Source organism: Callorhinchus milii, unplaced genomic scaffold, assembly GCF_018977255.1.
Source record: "Callorhinchus milii isolate IMCB2004 unplaced genomic scaffold, IMCB_Cmil_1.0 Scaffold6, whole genome shotgun sequence".
NCBI classification, from domain to species: Eukaryota; Metazoa; Chordata; class Chondrichthyes; order Chimaeriformes; family Callorhinchidae; genus Callorhinchus; species Callorhinchus milii.
In genome coordinates this window covers 24,536,591-24,553,921 of record NW_024704747.1, presented here as the reverse complement: position 1 = coordinate 24,553,921, position 17,331 = coordinate 24,536,591, and the positions used below count along the sequence as shown (strand labels likewise).

Below are 17,331 nucleotides of genomic sequence, written 5' to 3'. Positions count from 1 at the left end.
AGCCTGTCAACTTGCTATTTCCAAGATAAGGGTCAGATCCTACCTCCTGCACCTCACAATCATTCCCTTTGTAGCTCTCTGGCACATCGTCCTCTAAGGATAGCACCTTTCACCTTCTATATTTGTTTCTGTTGATTACATCTGGCTTCTCTGCCAGAACGTTTACAGAAATTCCTCAACGGCATTTCCATTCCAATGAGCAAGTCGCTATCGGAATTTCTCTTTCCATTGGTAACTGGTAACCAATTGATGAAAAATTAACGTGATACTCAAAGTGGGAGGGAAGGTTGGTATGCTTTGCGAATAATGGTGGTTAGTGTTACATGAGACATTGAAAGGCTTCATCGGGCTTGCTACCTCCAGAGAAGAGGACAATCCACTATTTCGCCCATTATTTAGTGCCTTTGTTGCATTACAGGCTTCTGCCAAAGGTCTCACGCGATTTGAAAACAGATTTTGCTGTTGGAATTATAATGCATCAGATCCCCAACACCCTTATCCTTGCCAGGTTTTATTTATTCCCTACCCACTTCACGGTGACCCTTATTGTGAGCCACATTGGGACTTGAGCTCGTAGTCTGGGCTGACACTCCACTATAATTCTAAGGAAGAGCTGCATTCATAGAATCATAGGATCATAGAATCGTACAGCACAAAAAGCGGCCTTTCGGCCCATCGAGTCTGTGCCGGCTCTTTGAAAAGAGCAATGCAATGTCAATCCCACACCCCAACCCTTTCCCCATAAACCTGCAAACTATTTTAAACCTGTGACCTCGAGTCACCGACATGCCCACCCGTGGAAACAGTTTTTCCCATTGTCAGAGGTGCTGTCCTTCAGAGGAGATGTTAAACTGTTAAGGTTCCATCTTCCTCTTCGGGTAGATTTTAAATATTTCCGCGAAGCTGTTTGAGAAGTGATCTACTGCATGCCCATCCATCTTCCCAAGCACCACGCCTATGTGCTATGGAACTCTCTCCTCACATCCTCTTTTAATACTTTCAAATCCCTTCTTAAAAAAAACTTCCCTCTTTGACCGAGTCTTCTCCAACCCCACCCGTATAAGAATAAGTAATTGATGTATCGTAATTAAACACAATTGGCTGCTGTGTTTTGTCCACAAAAGAGGACCCAGGCAGGGCAAAACATTGGGCAAGTTTCCTTACCCAACACACGTCTGTTTACCGAGCAGTAAGTAGGAACCCGGTTGTTAGTCGATTGGTGGATCACTTTTCCGGGGGTAATAATTCTTTCAAGAAAAAAATAGCAATAATAATTCGGTCACTTCAATCCACGACTTTGTGGGACACTGCTGAGTCCAGTTGGCTGCCATGTTCTACCCGCAAGATATACAGTCAATTCACTTCAGAGTATATTTTGTGAAGCGCTTTAAGACGTCTTGAAGACGTGATAAGGTGCTGTATCAAATGCAAGGATTATTACTATGATTATATTATGCAGCCCATGGGTGTTTCTCAAATCTGAAGTCCAGCCCAATGAAAACAATCGAAACTTAGATTAATTGAGCCAGTTGAAACCACACAGAATAAAGCTTACAGCTACGTCTGGCTCTGTGAAGAGGGAGTTGAAAACCTGCCCCCTGGTGGCTCTGGTCTGAGTCGAGTGGTTTGGGCTGTGCGTGAGACTGGCAGACTGAAGTGTGTCTGTTGTCACCGTTATTCTTCTCTCAACTAACGCTTGACTCAGAACAGAAGAAGCTTGGTGGGGTGGGGGAGAAAATGGAGCTGAAAAAGTTTGCATCCCTTTTAAGTTGCACTTGTCTAATTCTGTGCGTTACGTTCAAAGCTGTGACCGTTTACAACCTGGATGTGGAAAGTCCCCTCACTGTTAAAGGACCAAATAAGACATTGTTCGGTTACTCGGTGGTGTTACACAGTCACAGAGACCAGAAATGGTGAGTTTTTTCACACGACTTCCAAACAAAGTTTCTAAGCTCAAACCTGTTGAAAAGTTTGTAATGTAATGTGGGTTTTGATGTTGCATATCATCAGTACAGTTTCTGCTGCAAGTTTCATCCAGGTACAGAGTTCCTGAACCTATTTACTTGCTTTATTTACTTGACTGGATAATATATGTTAACTTTACAGCCTGAGCTGCTAAAGTCAATATAAAAGGCACACTGTCAATTTTTTTTTGGTCGGGGAGTGGGGGTAGAAATTTTTGTTTGTCAGCATATAATTTTCTTGCTACTGAACCAAAGTTGTTGGAGGGAGGAATAGATCTTCGATTTTTAACCTTTAGGCACCGTTTTTATGCACCCACAAATCCTCTGCTCCACCATCGCCGGCCGTGCCTTCAGCCACTACGCCGCGATACTTTGGAACTCCCTCCCTCAACCCCTTCGCCTCTCCCCCTCCTTCCCCATCTTCAGGTTGTGCCTGAAGACCTTCTTCTTCGATCGCCCCCATGGTCACCTTTCCCCTCCACCTGGCTCGGCCTTGGGCTCCGCCATTGTTAAGCGCTCTGAGACGCCGCCAGGCGTGAAGGGCACTATAGGAATGCAAATTGGTGGTGTTGTTGTTTTAACTTTTACGCACCGTTTTTAACCTTTAGGCATCTTATCGTTTCCTCTTGTTTCAGGTTTGTTGTTGGAGCTCCGAAAGCAAATTCGTCTTTCGACAATGGTGCAGTGAATCCTGGCGTGATTTACAAATGTCCAATCGCACCAAATACTGAAATACGTTGTGAAGAACTAAGTTTACTAGGTCAGTTGCTTCCAATGACCGGTTGGGGTTCAGTTAGATTGGAAACAGTGAAGAGTTAACCTGAGAAGCAGTGGGTGGTGGGGTAGAGGGAGCGTGAGATCGATTGGAAGCTCACTTCTGAAACTTGTGGCTTGGGGGTTTCATATCAATACAATTGCTTCACCACTACCCTCTCAACTCTATTGTGGGCATAAAGCCACCAAATGATGAAAGTTTGTTACAGTACATTTTATTTCTTATATGTCATTGCCACATGCAGCTGATCTTGTATCATGTTGGTCACATTCATGGTTTCACTACTGGATAAATTGACTACACACATACACGCAGACAGAGAGAGAGACAATACACACAGACAGACAGACAGACAGACACATGCACACAGACTGAGAGAGACAGATACAGAGACACACAGACAGAGAGACACACATTGCATACAATGGGAAGGGAGTTTGTACAGTAATTTGTCATGGCTTAATTCTATTACAGTGTGTTCTGTGAAGCGCTTTGGGATGTCCTCCTGACATGAAAAGCGCTATATCAAATGCAAGGATTATTATTTTTATGTTATGAGACACATTTTAGGCACATGTTGAAGTGCAGTGGAGAGAGAGACTATTTAAGCACTCAATGGGGCTGCCCCATTGTGGAATGAAAGCAATGCAAATGTAAGGTCAACACACAGAATAAGATGCATAGGCAAAACCTTCCTCCAGAAACGTTCCACCAGATATTATACTATCAAAGCAGTACTGCCTCATTCTCCACCACTATCTTGTCTCCCTTCTCCATCTGTATTTCCTGGGCAGGTCAAAAAGTTTGGCAACTCCACACACCTCCGTTTATCTAGCAGTAAGTAGGAACCCGGTTGTTAGTCGATTGGCGGATTGCTTTTCCGGGGGTAATAATCACTTCTAGAAGACGTGATAAGGTGCTATATCAAATGCAAGGAGTGTTATTATTATCGCACATAGAACCAGCCCATTCTCGCTTTCTGTCATTCTATCTATCTACGCATTTCGCATCTCTTTCACTGATCCTGACTCTTAACAAACACATTGCAGAGTAGACAAAAGTGCTTGTGGAATATTACAAAGTGAATGTATCTTCAATTACATTCTGATCTGGTGTAAACTGGGAGTCAAAATGGACTCGTAATATCACATGAGAGATTTAAATGAAAAAGGATCTTCTGCCCATTTAATTTCCTCTTTCTAGACTCACAAAGTACAGAAGGTACAGCTATTTTGTTTCATGAGCATGGAGATGTACCTGGTATTTCATCAGAGTATGGACTGCAGAAAAGATACCCCTGGAGTACAACTTAACTCTAGGATAGATCCACTGTCAGTGACCCCCATGTGGATTAATTTGGAATGTAGGATTTATTTTTAAATTGTTTTAGCTGACCTGACCGAGTTGGCGCTTCATGTGTAACAAATGAACTGCTATATTGTTTGCAGGAGTTTAGAGTTGTTATTAGATCCACGTAGTGTATTAAGGCAATGGCCCTGATGGTTTCCTCTCGTTTCTTTTAAACAAAAATCTAGCCCCTGGAATTGTCCCAATTTTGCGGGCTACTGTTGATTTAATCGCAGGTGACAGCAGCACACCTGATGCACGGCACAAAGTGTATATATTTTTAAAAGAGAGTAATGAACCGTGCAATGTATGCCTCTTCCTGATCCATCTTGGTTCTCAGTTGTGACTAAAACGCTCGCACAAAATTCTGGCAACACGCTTTAATAGTCTGATCACTAAATTAATTCATCCAGAACAGATGGGCTCTATCCAAAGAATGTACTCTGTCCCTGCCTTTAACTATCCTTCACAGCTGTTGTGCACTTGGGACTGGCCAGATGGGTTGCAATGGCCTTACTGGTCTTCTACATTCCTACATTTTTAAGTATTATAATACAATACAATTTATATTAATAGATAGAGCACCTTCACTTCGGGAGGACATCTCAAACGGCTCAGCCCTGCTGCCTGAGCAACTGAGCTGGGGGTGGGAGTCAAGAGGGATGGGAAAGGGAAAGATGACCGAAAGTGTGTCTTGAGAGTCGGAGAGATTCTGAGATGGGGTTCCAGGGAACAGGGGTAGAACGGCTGAAAGCCTGTCTGCTGCTGCTGCTGACGGAGAGGATAGGGCAAGAAACGTGGAGCAGGCCAGTGTTTAGTGAATCAAACAGCCGACCTTGTTAACTTTGTTTGGCTTAGCAAAAGGCTTTGATAATTAATGTTTTGAAGCAATTTGTTTGAATCAGTCACACTGATTATTTATTTGAGTCTAGAATGAGAAAACTAAATGGGCAAAAGATCCCCCTTCATTCAAAGCTCTTATCGATTGGCAGGAGGACAGACAAGAATAATTTTGGAGAAGGAACGGAAAAGCCTGTGGCTTTACACAAGGCCAAAGTAGGTAGCAGAGTTGATGGGTGCATTTCTATCTCTCTGCAAGCGGTCAGTACTTGCAACAGAGGATATAAATCCCCAAAGGAATGGTGGCTCGCAAGCTTTCCCGTGAGCAAGTGACCCACCATGTGACCAAGGCAACTTGCTCCACATGTCGGCAAAACATTTGTAACTATCCACAAATTCCACCTTTACCGTGTAGCAGTCTTGCTCTTCAGGCTGAAAGTACCTGGTTTCCCCAAACGCTTGTTAGAAGTTCTACATTGAAACATTTCATCACAAGAGAGATGCAAAAATCACCAGCGAGCCTGTTCTTCAAGAAGATTGGTTCATCCGTCCTAGCTTATCCACAGTTGGAAGCCTTTTTACCCAGCTGTGCAAAGCAGATCGCTTTGAGTTGAGTTGAACACGTGTTGAAGATTTATTAACAAAAGGAATCTATTCAAAAGGAAAGTGCCCTCTGCTGGTGACTGTTTCTCCAAGCTCAGCAAGCATTTACCTTTATGACATTCTCCGCACATTGACAGGATTATTGTGGGACACAGTATCTTAACATTTGCAAATAAGCTGAAGTGGGGCTCCGCTCAGAAATACATTCTGGGAAGGGGAGAATTGAGGCCAAACGAGTCAAAAAGAGGAAAATTAAATTAATTCAAAAATTAAGCAAAAGAAATGAAAACTTTGTGTGAAAGCTTCCCGAGATCGACTGTTCCCTGGAACCCCTATTTATATTCACTTTACAGCAGGCTAGTTTCAACGATTTCATTTTCAAGCACTATATAATAAAATAATCCTTGCATTTGATACAACGCCTTATCACGTCTTCAAAACTTCTCAAAGCTATTCTCAGGATAAGCTGTAAAGTGAATTGACTGTATATTTTGTTGGCGAAATGCGGCAGCCAATTGTGGGCAACAACGTCGCACAAACAGTCGTGTTTATTTTCATTTTGTTTATTTGTGGATATAGCGCAGATTTCAATGACTGGTGCATTAATGTAAAAAGTGTCTTTTATTCATTTGAACATTACCCAACTGAAATTCTGATTATTGTAATAAAATAAGAAAAATAGCAGTACTAAATACAATTTAGACTTCTTTCGGAGAGAGACGGTTTCTTGGTTTGATGGTTTTCTTGTGATGATATTATTTGGGAGGAACACAATTGATATTTTTTGTCAATTTGGTTGCAGCTGATCCTAAAAGGAACACCTCCTGTCAAAATAAATGTTTGGAAGATAAAGATGATCAGTGGCTTGGTGTGAGCATGGCCAGACAAAAAAAGAAAGATGGTCATATTTTGGTAATTTATTTCACCATTTGTTTTTGCAACTTTTAGAGAATACTAGATCGTTAATAATAAGTCTGTTTTAACTGTGATTTTATCTTTTTTCTCCACCTCAAAAAAAAGGCCTGTGGACATAGGTGGAAAAATGCATACCACTCAAAAGAAGATATATTACCATATGGCGTGTGTTTTATAATTTCTTCTAATTTGCAACCGACACAAAATTCACCACTGATTCCATGTGATAAGGGTAAGAACATGATCAAAAGACCTTTATCTTAAAGGCTCTTTGTCATCACACTTTGTGATAGAAATTAAGCCATTTTATTATTGATGGGTGTTTCATATCATTTAAGTAAACTGCATTTGTACGATTGTCATTGTTCAATACTGCTTACAATTATTGTACTTTATTGACAGCAAGTGAATCCAATTGATCCAACAAAAAAATCTCCATACATCCAATGAATTAAAACAAATGGACTAATATTATGGGCTTGAAATATTAACAAGGGGTAGAAGAAATTAATTGAAAATAACAAGTAATTGTTTTGAAAGTTATCAGCAAAGGAGATTTACCTTTGGAACAAGGAGAGAATCCGAAGTAGTTTGAGTTATAAACCTGACTCAAGTGGAAGGAAATTAACAATTGTGAATCACTAAAGATTGACATTTTTGAAAGATGTTGTTACTATGTGAACAAGTACAAATCAGGACACGGGAAGCTGAGAATTATAGGAGGCGTTAATTCTGCTATACTGTGAAGGATCTTCCGAAATACCAAATCCTAACGCAAATATAAGGCTGGTACTTTCAGTAGCGTATTCAAACAGAGTTTATGAAAGAAGAGGTACTTCACCTGGCTATGTAGCAGTGATCTTGAAATTGTGCAAAATATTCAGGTGGGGGACATTAGTCCCGTAACTCTGCAAATGTTTTCACAGCTCATTAACTACAGTAGGGTTGCCAGAAGTTCGGAAAAATGAGCTGTCCCAAATTTGAAGAGAAGGTCAGAAGTAGTTAATCCAAGACATCCTTATGAACAGATTTCCAGTCCTGCTGTTCTCATCTGTCACGCAATATTGTGTCATTTTTTTTTGCTGTCTTTCTTTGGTTTTTTTTCTTCTCGTCTTTCTCCTGTGTGTGGGTGTGTGTGTGTTTTTTTTATTTTCTCTGATGCAAACACTTGCGTTGGTTACTATATTTTTTGCAAATATATATTTTTGAACCAAATTATGAGAGTGTTTTGTGGAAATAGTAAAATGTTATTGTTTCAGATCTTTATTGGCTAACATGGGTAATGGAGATTGTAATCACATTGCTTTAGGTATACCTCTATGACCTGTATTTAATTGCAAGGCAGAAATATTTTTATTTTTGAGTGAAGTAATGGAATGAATTCTGCTTTCCCTTATCAGGACTGAAAACCAATTTCAGAATTGGGGAGGATCATACTGCTTGTCAGGCTGGCATCTCCAGCTTTATGACTGAGGTGAGGTAATTGTGATTACTAAGATATACTTTTCCTTAAAGAATTAAGATCTAGGTTACGTTAGTTACGTTATTCTCCCTTGCAGGATTCAATTGTAATTGGGGCTCCAGGATCACATTCAGCGACTGGAACTGTCTTCATGAAACAGGAAGGAGCACTTATCAGCAACTTTGAACAGGTTGACAGTTCTACTGTTAAAAGGGGAAGCTATCTCGGTATGTAAATCCTGATAGGCGTCTTCAGTAATATTCGGATCTATGCTGGTAGTTAGTGCACAAAGGCAAAAGTGCTACCAACTGAGCCAGACTAAGAGGCTAACCGTTGATTTGGGCTGGGCTATCCTTAAGTTTTTTCCCCCCCTTCCTTCACCTGGTTTTGGCAAGTTTGTGGTCAGCTCCCGCACCAGACAGTTCAGCTGAGATCAGAAATTCACCAAATTTTTAAAAAAAGAAACGTTATAGTTTTAAAATTTAGAATTCCAGGCACAGGGAATTTTTCGGGTGTTGTGTGCCATACAAATATGGAACTCTCTCTGCCTGGTTTGCTTACTCTTTTAGGCACGGTGATGGGCTTCCACACGTGTCAGACACTCGGCTGACCAAAAAAATGCGAATTTTTCAAATTCCATATTTTTCCTTGTAAAACTTGCGACGTGTAACTCGCAAGCTGGTCATTAAAAGTGTTATAAGGCCAGACTTTTAGATTGACCACCAATCTTTTTATGTAACATAGTGGACGCTCAGGAATCAGATACATTCATAAACTACCCTCTGCAGCAATTTCCATCTTTATTACAAGGGAAATAGTGCACTTTTTGCTCATCGTGTAATATAACTTTGCCCACAAAACACAGTCATTGCAGTTGATTATTTATTCTTACATTGAATGTTTTTTTCCCCAGGTTATGCTGTTAGTGCTGGACATTTTGTTTATCGAAACAGCACAGATGTTGTGGGCGGAGCACCCCAACAGGATCAGACTGGTCGAGTAAGAATTTGTTTTGTTCCTTTTAATAAAGGTGTTTCACTCACAACATCCTACAGCTACATTCTTCTACAGATTACCAAATAACTGTCATGAATAAGACACGGTATTGCTGTTACAATGCTCTCCAATCTAAGGTTTGATTCACCCAATTGGAAGTTTATCTTTGTCTTCCTGCTAAATATTCCTCTTTCTCTCCGTAAACCTGCCAACCAACAATTGTCTCAAAGTGAATTGACTGTATATATTTTCGATCTGTAGTAGCTAGTAGCTCTTGATGCCAGTTTTCAGTAGATGATGTTCCATGAAACTCCATTCATTCGTTTTCCTGGAAAAAGTTTTGAGTCATGTTTTTTAAACAAAAAAAAGGCACCTAATATAGTATAGAATTACATAGACTGTACAGCACAGAAACAATTAGTCCAACTAGTCTATCCTCACCTACCGCCACCTTTCTTAACCTCAAATCCAATACCCCGATATTCCCTGCTTGCTCATGTAAGATTATTGTTCTTGTGTATTATTCCTGAGTTCTACATTCTTAATAACTCGTTGCATAGTTTTCACTTTCAATTGTGCAAAAAAAAATTGCTCCCAGGCCTTATCTTCAAATGATGCAAAAATGAATAATACATTCTTGCTTAATGAATGACCTCTTTTTGTAGGTTTACATTTTCGACACTAAAGATGCAGAAAAATGGATAATAAAGTTCATAGGCAAGGGTAAAATGGTACGGCTTTCAAACTATTTATTGATTTCTGTAATTTTGAAAAGGTTGCAGAGTTTGCAGTTTATTCTTTTTGCTTTCTACGCAGCTTGGCTCCTATTTTGGTGCCTCAGTTTGCGCTGTCGATCTCAACTCAGATGGCCTCTCTGACCTATTGGTCGGAGCCCCAATGTACAGCACTGTCCGAGAAGAAGGAAGAGTGTATGTGTATCTCAACACAGGATTGGTAAGGCTGAAAGAATTTGGTTTGAACTGGGCAATGTTAAGATAATAATAATCCTCGTCTTCTAGACGTCTCAAAGCGCTTCACAGAATATACTGTAAAGTGAATTGACTGTATATTTGTGGGCGAAACACAGCAGCCAATTGTGCACAGCAGCGTCCAACAAACAGTCGTGGATTGCAGTGAGCAATTTATTATTATTTTTTTCGAAGGAATTCTTGCCTTCGGAAAAGCGATCCGCCAATTGACTAACGACCAGGTTCCTACTTACTGCTAGGTAAACAGAGGTGTGTGGAGTAAGGAAGCTTGCTCAACGTTTCACCCTGCCAGGAATCGAACCCAGTTTTCTGGCTTGCGAGGCGAGTGCTCTAACCACTGAGCTGCAGGACTCCTGTATTGCGGTTCTTTACATATTGTTGTTAAGAATTTTTGTTTAACTTGAAAGGCAAAGATGAAGGAGCTAAAGATGGAGTTAGTTGGAGGAAATTCCTATGCAGCAAGGTTCGGAGATGTGATTGTTGACATTGGAGATATAGATGCTGATGGATTTCCAGGTTTGAGATGCACAGAATCTTTAAATTCTATGTTCTTTGTTTCTGCACCACACGGTCACTGTAAAGACTTCGGTAATTTGTCGCATTAGTAGTCGAACTTAACTTCACATTTAAGATTCAAATTGGCCCTAAGAATAAAATTGTGATCAGATTTGTCCTCATTACAATCTCTGTGATTTAGAGTCATTTTTATGCAGAAGGATGATATATATATTTGAGGCCCAGTTCATGAGCTTGTTTTTAATTTGTTACAGTTTTGAAAACCATTAAAATATACTTGTGAAACACCTCTGGATTATTTTTCGTTGACTGGATGTTCATGGTGTTAATTATTCACAAATTCCATATTTAAGATGTCAGCCTGCTTCAATTGGCTAACAATTGGCTAACAATCCTCGAGATAAAATTAATGATTCACCTCATGGCTGTTTGTGGGATGTTGCTGTTGAACATTGATTTGTCCCATAAATAGCCACGAAGTGAATGATCGTGTTTATTAACTGGACATTAATTCCACTTATTTGAATGATATCTCCAGCCAGGCAGTCCCTGAATTATAATGAGCGCGACTATCAGAGACTTCATGTTAATAACCTTGCATTTAATATAGCGCCTTATCACTGTCTAAGCATCTCAGAGTGCTTCATAGGACTTTTACCGTGAAGTGCAGTGACTGTGTGTTTCGTAGGCAAACTTTTGGGGTTATAAATGTTGCACAGTAATGGAACATCGTCTGCCTCCAACCTATACTTATTAAAGCCCTCAGTGATGTGAGGCCGATATTGCTTCAGAAATTATTTACATACTTTTAGCATTATTACCGAGCTGAAATTTGCTTTTAAAAAAAGGCAAAGGTCAAGATAGTAACACTTTGGTTATGTTTAATTATATTATTAGATGTAGCAATTGGAGCACCCCAGGAAGATGATAAGCATGGTTCTATTTATATCTACAACGGCAGAGAAAGAGGAATCTCGTCAATCTTCTCTCAAGTAAGAGATACGCTGTCGTTAAGTCTGCTTCGAAAGTAAATGTAATTATCTTATCTACTCACTATTCTCCAGAGTAACCTACTTATAATGTTTCAAAAACCTAATACAAATATGACTTGTGTAACATAAATATGAATGTTTTGTCATCATGTTGCAATGGATTAATTTTCGAGTTTTATTTTAATCACAAGGCATTTCATATATTAACTTACAAACTTTTACAGCGCATCAATGGATATCGGATTAGGAATAACTTGTTCGGTTTTGGCCAATCAATATCTGGAGGTATTGATGTGGACGGCAACGCTTTTTCAGGTAGCTCTCAGAACTTAATCAAAAATACTTTATTATAGGCATCAACATGTTTGGTTTCTCTTAACTCTTTGTTTGATGAAAACACAACTGCTTTTTTGACATGAGGATGTTTTATTTGGAATTGTCATGTTTTGGTTAGTGTAGTATTTGAGACAGAGTAACCAACATGTTGGTAACATTAACATCTTAAAATCATTTTAAAATCTACCATAATCCTGCGCAGAACAAACGTTCAATACAATTTGGCAGTTGGTAAGATTAATGCAATTGTGGTTTGCTCCTTTTTAATTGCATTACACTGATAAATCCATTCTGATGTTTTGGCAACTCAAAAGTGATGAGACAAAAGAACATTTTGGAGATTGCTATCAATGTGCTTTCATAAAGGAGGATGAAATATGAATTTGATTGCTAACATAATGTCAATTATTAAAGCACGTCAGCTAATAATAATAATAATGTTCAATAATTTAGTAATTTTATAATATGCAATGAGAACTTTGTAAGAAAAGTACCGAAATTGGGTTTTAATATTACCAATGTGTTTGCCATAGCCTTTTTTAAAATGAAAGGAGTTATTGACAGCAGAATCAGATCAGATGTCCCCTGTTACTTTCCAGTATTACATATAGCTTTTGTCATGGCTTGTGGGAACTGGCAAAGTAACACAGGAAGTCTATGTAAGAATCTAGTTCGTAAATATTTAATTCGATTGGTTTATCTGTTGTACGTATGCTTCACAAAGGTGGATATTGTTTTGAGGAGAGAGGAACGCTCCCAATCTGGTGAATTTGAAAAATAAAATATTTAAATGAAATTTTCCACAGGGCAAACAGTCTTGCTAGGTGAACTATAATGTTCAATCCATTACGTTCCCTCGCACAGTTTAAATTGTCTCTTGACTAGCAGAATTTCTGCTTAACATCACCCAATCCTAGCATTGGGTTTGAAGCTCATGTTGCCTTACCATTGGCACAAGGAGTTGACTAGCATTTCATTAATTCTTTTTGTGATTTGTTTTGTGTGGTTACTCCTGATGCCGATGTTTTTTTTATATAAAGAAGCACATTATATCGGACAGTAACAATTATCTCTGGCGCACAATTATACACAATAACACAATAATAATTAAGTTAGACAGAAATGATTGCACCTCTTGTGGAGGATACACAAGTGGTTTCTGTTGAATATGAATCTGGTTCCAAGGTGCTGAGCCTGCACAAGATTTCTCAAAGATAGATGAGTTTGAACGGTACAATTCTTCCCTTCCAATTAATAACGACCAAATAGTGTTTTAATGCAGTCGAAAGGTGAATCTCCATTAATGTGTCTTTCCCAAAAATCTGAATCCTTCGGCTAATGACGTTCATTAATCTGTTCTCCTTTCCAGATGTAGCAGTTGGTGCCTTCATGTCTGATACCGTTGTGTTGCTTAGGTAAGACTGAATCATTGCAGCTGTGAAAGACATTTGATCCTAATAGAAAGTAACACTACACAAATTAATGGAAACATACAGCAATAGTTGACTCCCCACTCCCCATCCTGCACTTCATTGAGTTTGAATTTCATGCGTTAATCCAAAAGCTTTTTCATACCAAGCAGAGTGACGTATATAAATGTTTTGTTTTTACAAATGATAAGTTACTTTTCTGGAAAGTATTTACTCATTGGTCTCGTTCTATTGGTACAGTTGCCTTAAACGTTTCAGGCAGCAGCAAGTACTGAATTTGTAAGCACTCGGGCGTGTCAGATTTGCACCCAATGTGAATTGTCTGGACCCTATTCAAATACATTTTGTGTGGCATCCTTAGTTTCAGAGAAGGACGCACATTTTCATTGCATTCATCTGGCTGAATGCATTGTAGATATAGAGTAACTATTGCCATGCATTGCTCACTGTACATCACGCAGCCATCTATCAACAGTAGAAGCTGAACACATTGTGTACAGTACCGTAGAATGATGGCATGCAGGGTCAAGACTTTGACTGTCCACAAGTCCTAATTTCAGTCGAGCTATTGTCCATGTGTGGAGGTGAACTGCATTGTACTTTAAATGGTAATTGCTGTTCTCTGTGCTACAGGAGCAGACCAGTCGTGATTCTTGAAGCTTCCCTGCTATTGCCTCCTTCAATCAAACGCACAAAACGCGAATGCACTGAGTACGGGAAGCCAGCTGTGTGCATCAACGTTACACTCTGTTTTCATAGCACAGGAAAGGAGATTTCCGGCCATATCGGTAATAAGATTGCACTTGTGCAACCTCTTGCTCTTAAACGTTTTTGGAAAAAAACTATCTAATTTCAACAGATTTTGCTGTCGCGATGTTATATAGGAATTCTAATCCAGCAAACCATCCCGCTGAGACGAGCATTAGATTTATAGCTACCAATACACTACTAAACATGCAGGATTCTACGATATGTTCTCAGTGTTCTTTGTCTAACATTACTGATATTTATAAACTCGTGCAGTAAACTCCTGATAACTTGACCGTGTCTTAACATGTCACTACCACTTAAGTCATCATGCTGTCAATATCCCAGCCGCATTTACTTATGTATTGATACGTATGCCGGACTGGCCACTCTGGATAACTTGTCACTGAGCCCGTTGCCCTGGGAGTGACGGGTTATCAGGAGTATTTGAGGTGTAAGGAAGAAGTAAACGACTTCAAGGTTAAATCATAAACATCTAAGTTGATATGGACTTTTGAAGAAGTAAGTAGAGAGTGGAACACTCTCTCAAGTAACCATTCTTGTTTGAAAACAATACACTGCTGTATCAAAGTGTCCTTTGCTATTTTCTTTCTACGTAGCAGTGGAGCTGGGCTGCGAGTGGCTTATCTCTGGTAACTAAGGACTGACTACAAACCTCAGCAGAAACTAAGTGCAGTTGTCTACGTGAATGGAGGCTGGGGGTGTGGGGGGGGGAGAAGCAATTTTATGGGGGAGCAAAGATCCCTTATACCTCTTGTGTTTCAGCTTTGCAGTATAACTTACACGTGGATGTCCTTACAAAGACTGGCTTTCCTTCTCGATTTCATGCAATATCCAAAACCTTCAATGGTACTTCAGAACTGATTGAAATCTATCATAATATTGCTAAATGTAAGACCCATCAAGCAATTCTGAAGGTAAGTTAGAATCATTTCCAACGTAGCTTTTCCAATCGCAGATTATTATTAAACCAGTCAGTCATTCAATGTCAAAGGTGTGGCTTTCTTTTTATATTGAATTATAATGTAAAAATATACACTAATTGATATCTTTAACAACCGTTGGTATCTATAACTGTTTTGGCAAATTATTGTTGATTGTTTGAAAGTAGTTATGTCTCTGTTCTATTTGATGGTGTGTGTAAAAAAAACTAAATGGGACATTGGATGATTATGGTGATAAACTTTCTTACTTTTGGCACAGAGTGTGTAAAGTGTTGCCAAGTCAGGTATAACATAATATTTATAATAATCCTTGCATTTGATATAGCGCCTTATCACGTCTTCTAGGGTTCTCAAACCACTTCACAGAATATACTGTAAAGTGAATTGACTGTATATTTTATGAGCAAAACATTCTCTCTTTAAGAATGTATTGCAGCTTTTGGCAAAACATTCAAAGTAACGTAACCTTCACAGGTATGACTGGGATGATCTTTCCCTTTTTATCAAAATTCATTCAAAATTGTGCGCTATTTCATTTTCGATTTGTTCTCAAAGGTCTAAGAAATAATTGCAGTCAATTATATACCAGTCCTGCAATTATGACTGAGAAGATCAATAGTTTTAAGTGTTTCACACAGTGGTTTTTATAATGCAGACTTTCAGGGCCAAAGAAAATACAATGGATATTATTGTTTATAGAGCAAATGGAAGGGATTTCCACATTGCCAGCTAAAGGAGAGTCGGCTCTGATGAAGCCATTAAGGATAAATAAGTTTGATTATCTCTCAAATTAAAGAGCTACTAGCGTAAGTTTTAGATATTCAGAGTACATAATAATTAATCATTAATTAGAAATGTATGTTTATTGCCTGACAGATGCATAATACTCCTTGCGGATATGGATATGAATTGGATGACATGTAATTTGGGTCAAAAGCAAGCATACATGTACGAATTGAAACAGTGGGCATGTGGAAGGACAATCATCGCTTGTCTGTTTCATGCACCTGGGGAATCATTTAATCAAATTCAGTATTGGAATAGTCAGTGCTTCAAGCTGTTCACTTTGCTTATGCAAACATCTCAGGAGAATTGCGGGAGGTGACGCTGAGGATGTTAAATACTTGTATGTTTGATTTAACAATCTAAAGTACAAGATTTATATTATACCTGCAAATACCTGTTTGGTGTCAACTTGCAGCTATTGCAGCTTTGCTGTACATCATATAAAGAGTCAATAGTTATTTATCCCACTTGCTTATCAGGTCAAATACTCTGTCTTGTTCTTAGCTTAGGGCTAGCACTGTAAAGTCACGAGCTAGTATAAACAGCCTCCCTGTCGTAATCGGATGATTTAATACAGTAAATTTGTTCTTTGTAGAAACCAGTTGACTGTAATAAATATTGTTCTGTGATTTGCTGACTGAAGTACGTTTGCAGCATAAACAAATTCAAATTTGAGTATTCAAATTCCCCAAGTGTCAGTCAGCCAGTGAACAGGCTGTAAATTGATCTGGCTTGCTCCAGAAGGAAGTCGAACAAATTTGACCGACTGAGCGCTCTTGTTCAATCCTACGACCCTCTTATTAGGAGGACAGACTTTGAGGCTAAAGGCACTATGAAAAAGCAAATTCTTCTTCCCATCACCAGATAGTTTGCTTCGAGCTTAATAATGGTGCACTAAAATCTCTCACCGCTTCATTACTCAATTATGTGTTGTCCTCTGAGTGAGCACATTTTGCCGTCCTACTGCAGTCCAGTGTTTGATGAGATAGAGCTTAGTGTCAACAGTAGCAGGCATGCTTGAACGACTGGAAAACCTGAGGTTCCAGCCCATGACCATCTGGTCAGGACTCAGCCACCGTACAACCTGTGCTACCAGGTTCCCTCAGGCGCCATCTAATTAAAGCATGCAGAATAATTTCCAAGAAGCAACCGAAGCATTTTTAATTTACGGCAGAGACTTCCTAAGAAGCGTGGTTAGATGAAAAGTCCGCAAACAATGCCGTGTTAGTGAACTCATTCGCGGTCTTGCTCTGACTGGTTTCTGTTTTTCTTTAAAGGGAACAGTACGAGATCTCAGAACGCCAGTGCAATTTGAGATGGAGTATTTCTTAGGCAAACATTTCATGAAGAACGAGTCTAAGGATACTTTTTCTCCACTTCAGCCTGTTCTTCAGCAGAAGGAAGGCGAAAGCAACATCGTCAGAAATAAGGTGCGTGCGAGAAAATCCATTCGATTCGTTTTTTTTTGTTCTATGTAGAAAGTACTTTTATAATCACAAATTAGTTCTTCTGATTTTCTTTGTGTACAAATCACTTCATGCCAACATCTCCGACCTGCTTACAGCCCTTTCCACTACCTTTGCTCAGCTGGCTCTAGCCTCTTGCACATCCCTCATCCCCTCAGCTCTACCATCAGTGGCTGTGCTTTCAGCCATTCTGTCCCCAAAC

At 39.3% G+C, this 17,331-nt stretch overlaps 1 protein-coding gene across 1 annotated transcript in view; it reads left to right on the top strand.

The window, feature by feature from the left end:
* Positions 1-1,625: 1,625 nt before the first annotated feature.
* Positions 1,626-17,331, top strand: part of itga4 (integrin alpha 4) — a 33,275-nt gene continuing 17,569 nt past the window's right edge. The window contains exons 1-16 of the mRNA XM_007890101.2: positions 1,626-1,913; positions 2,600-2,724; positions 6,332-6,441; positions 6,550-6,676; positions 7,845-7,918; positions 8,004-8,133; positions 8,820-8,905; positions 9,568-9,633; positions 9,719-9,856; positions 10,299-10,407; positions 11,305-11,399; positions 11,624-11,714; positions 13,105-13,150; positions 13,799-13,953; positions 14,699-14,850; positions 16,941-17,093. Coding sequence (XP_007888292.2) covers positions 1,738-1,913; positions 2,600-2,724; positions 6,332-6,441; positions 6,550-6,676; positions 7,845-7,918; positions 8,004-8,133; positions 8,820-8,905; positions 9,568-9,633; positions 9,719-9,856; positions 10,299-10,407; positions 11,305-11,399; positions 11,624-11,714; positions 13,105-13,150; positions 13,799-13,953; positions 14,699-14,850; positions 16,941-17,093 — 1,833 coding nt within the window. The 5' untranslated portion in view covers positions 1,626-1,737. The remainder of the gene's footprint in view (positions 1,914-2,599; positions 2,725-6,331; positions 6,442-6,549; positions 6,677-7,844; positions 7,919-8,003; positions 8,134-8,819; positions 8,906-9,567; positions 9,634-9,718; positions 9,857-10,298; positions 10,408-11,304; positions 11,400-11,623; positions 11,715-13,104; positions 13,151-13,798; positions 13,954-14,698; positions 14,851-16,940; positions 17,094-17,331) is intronic.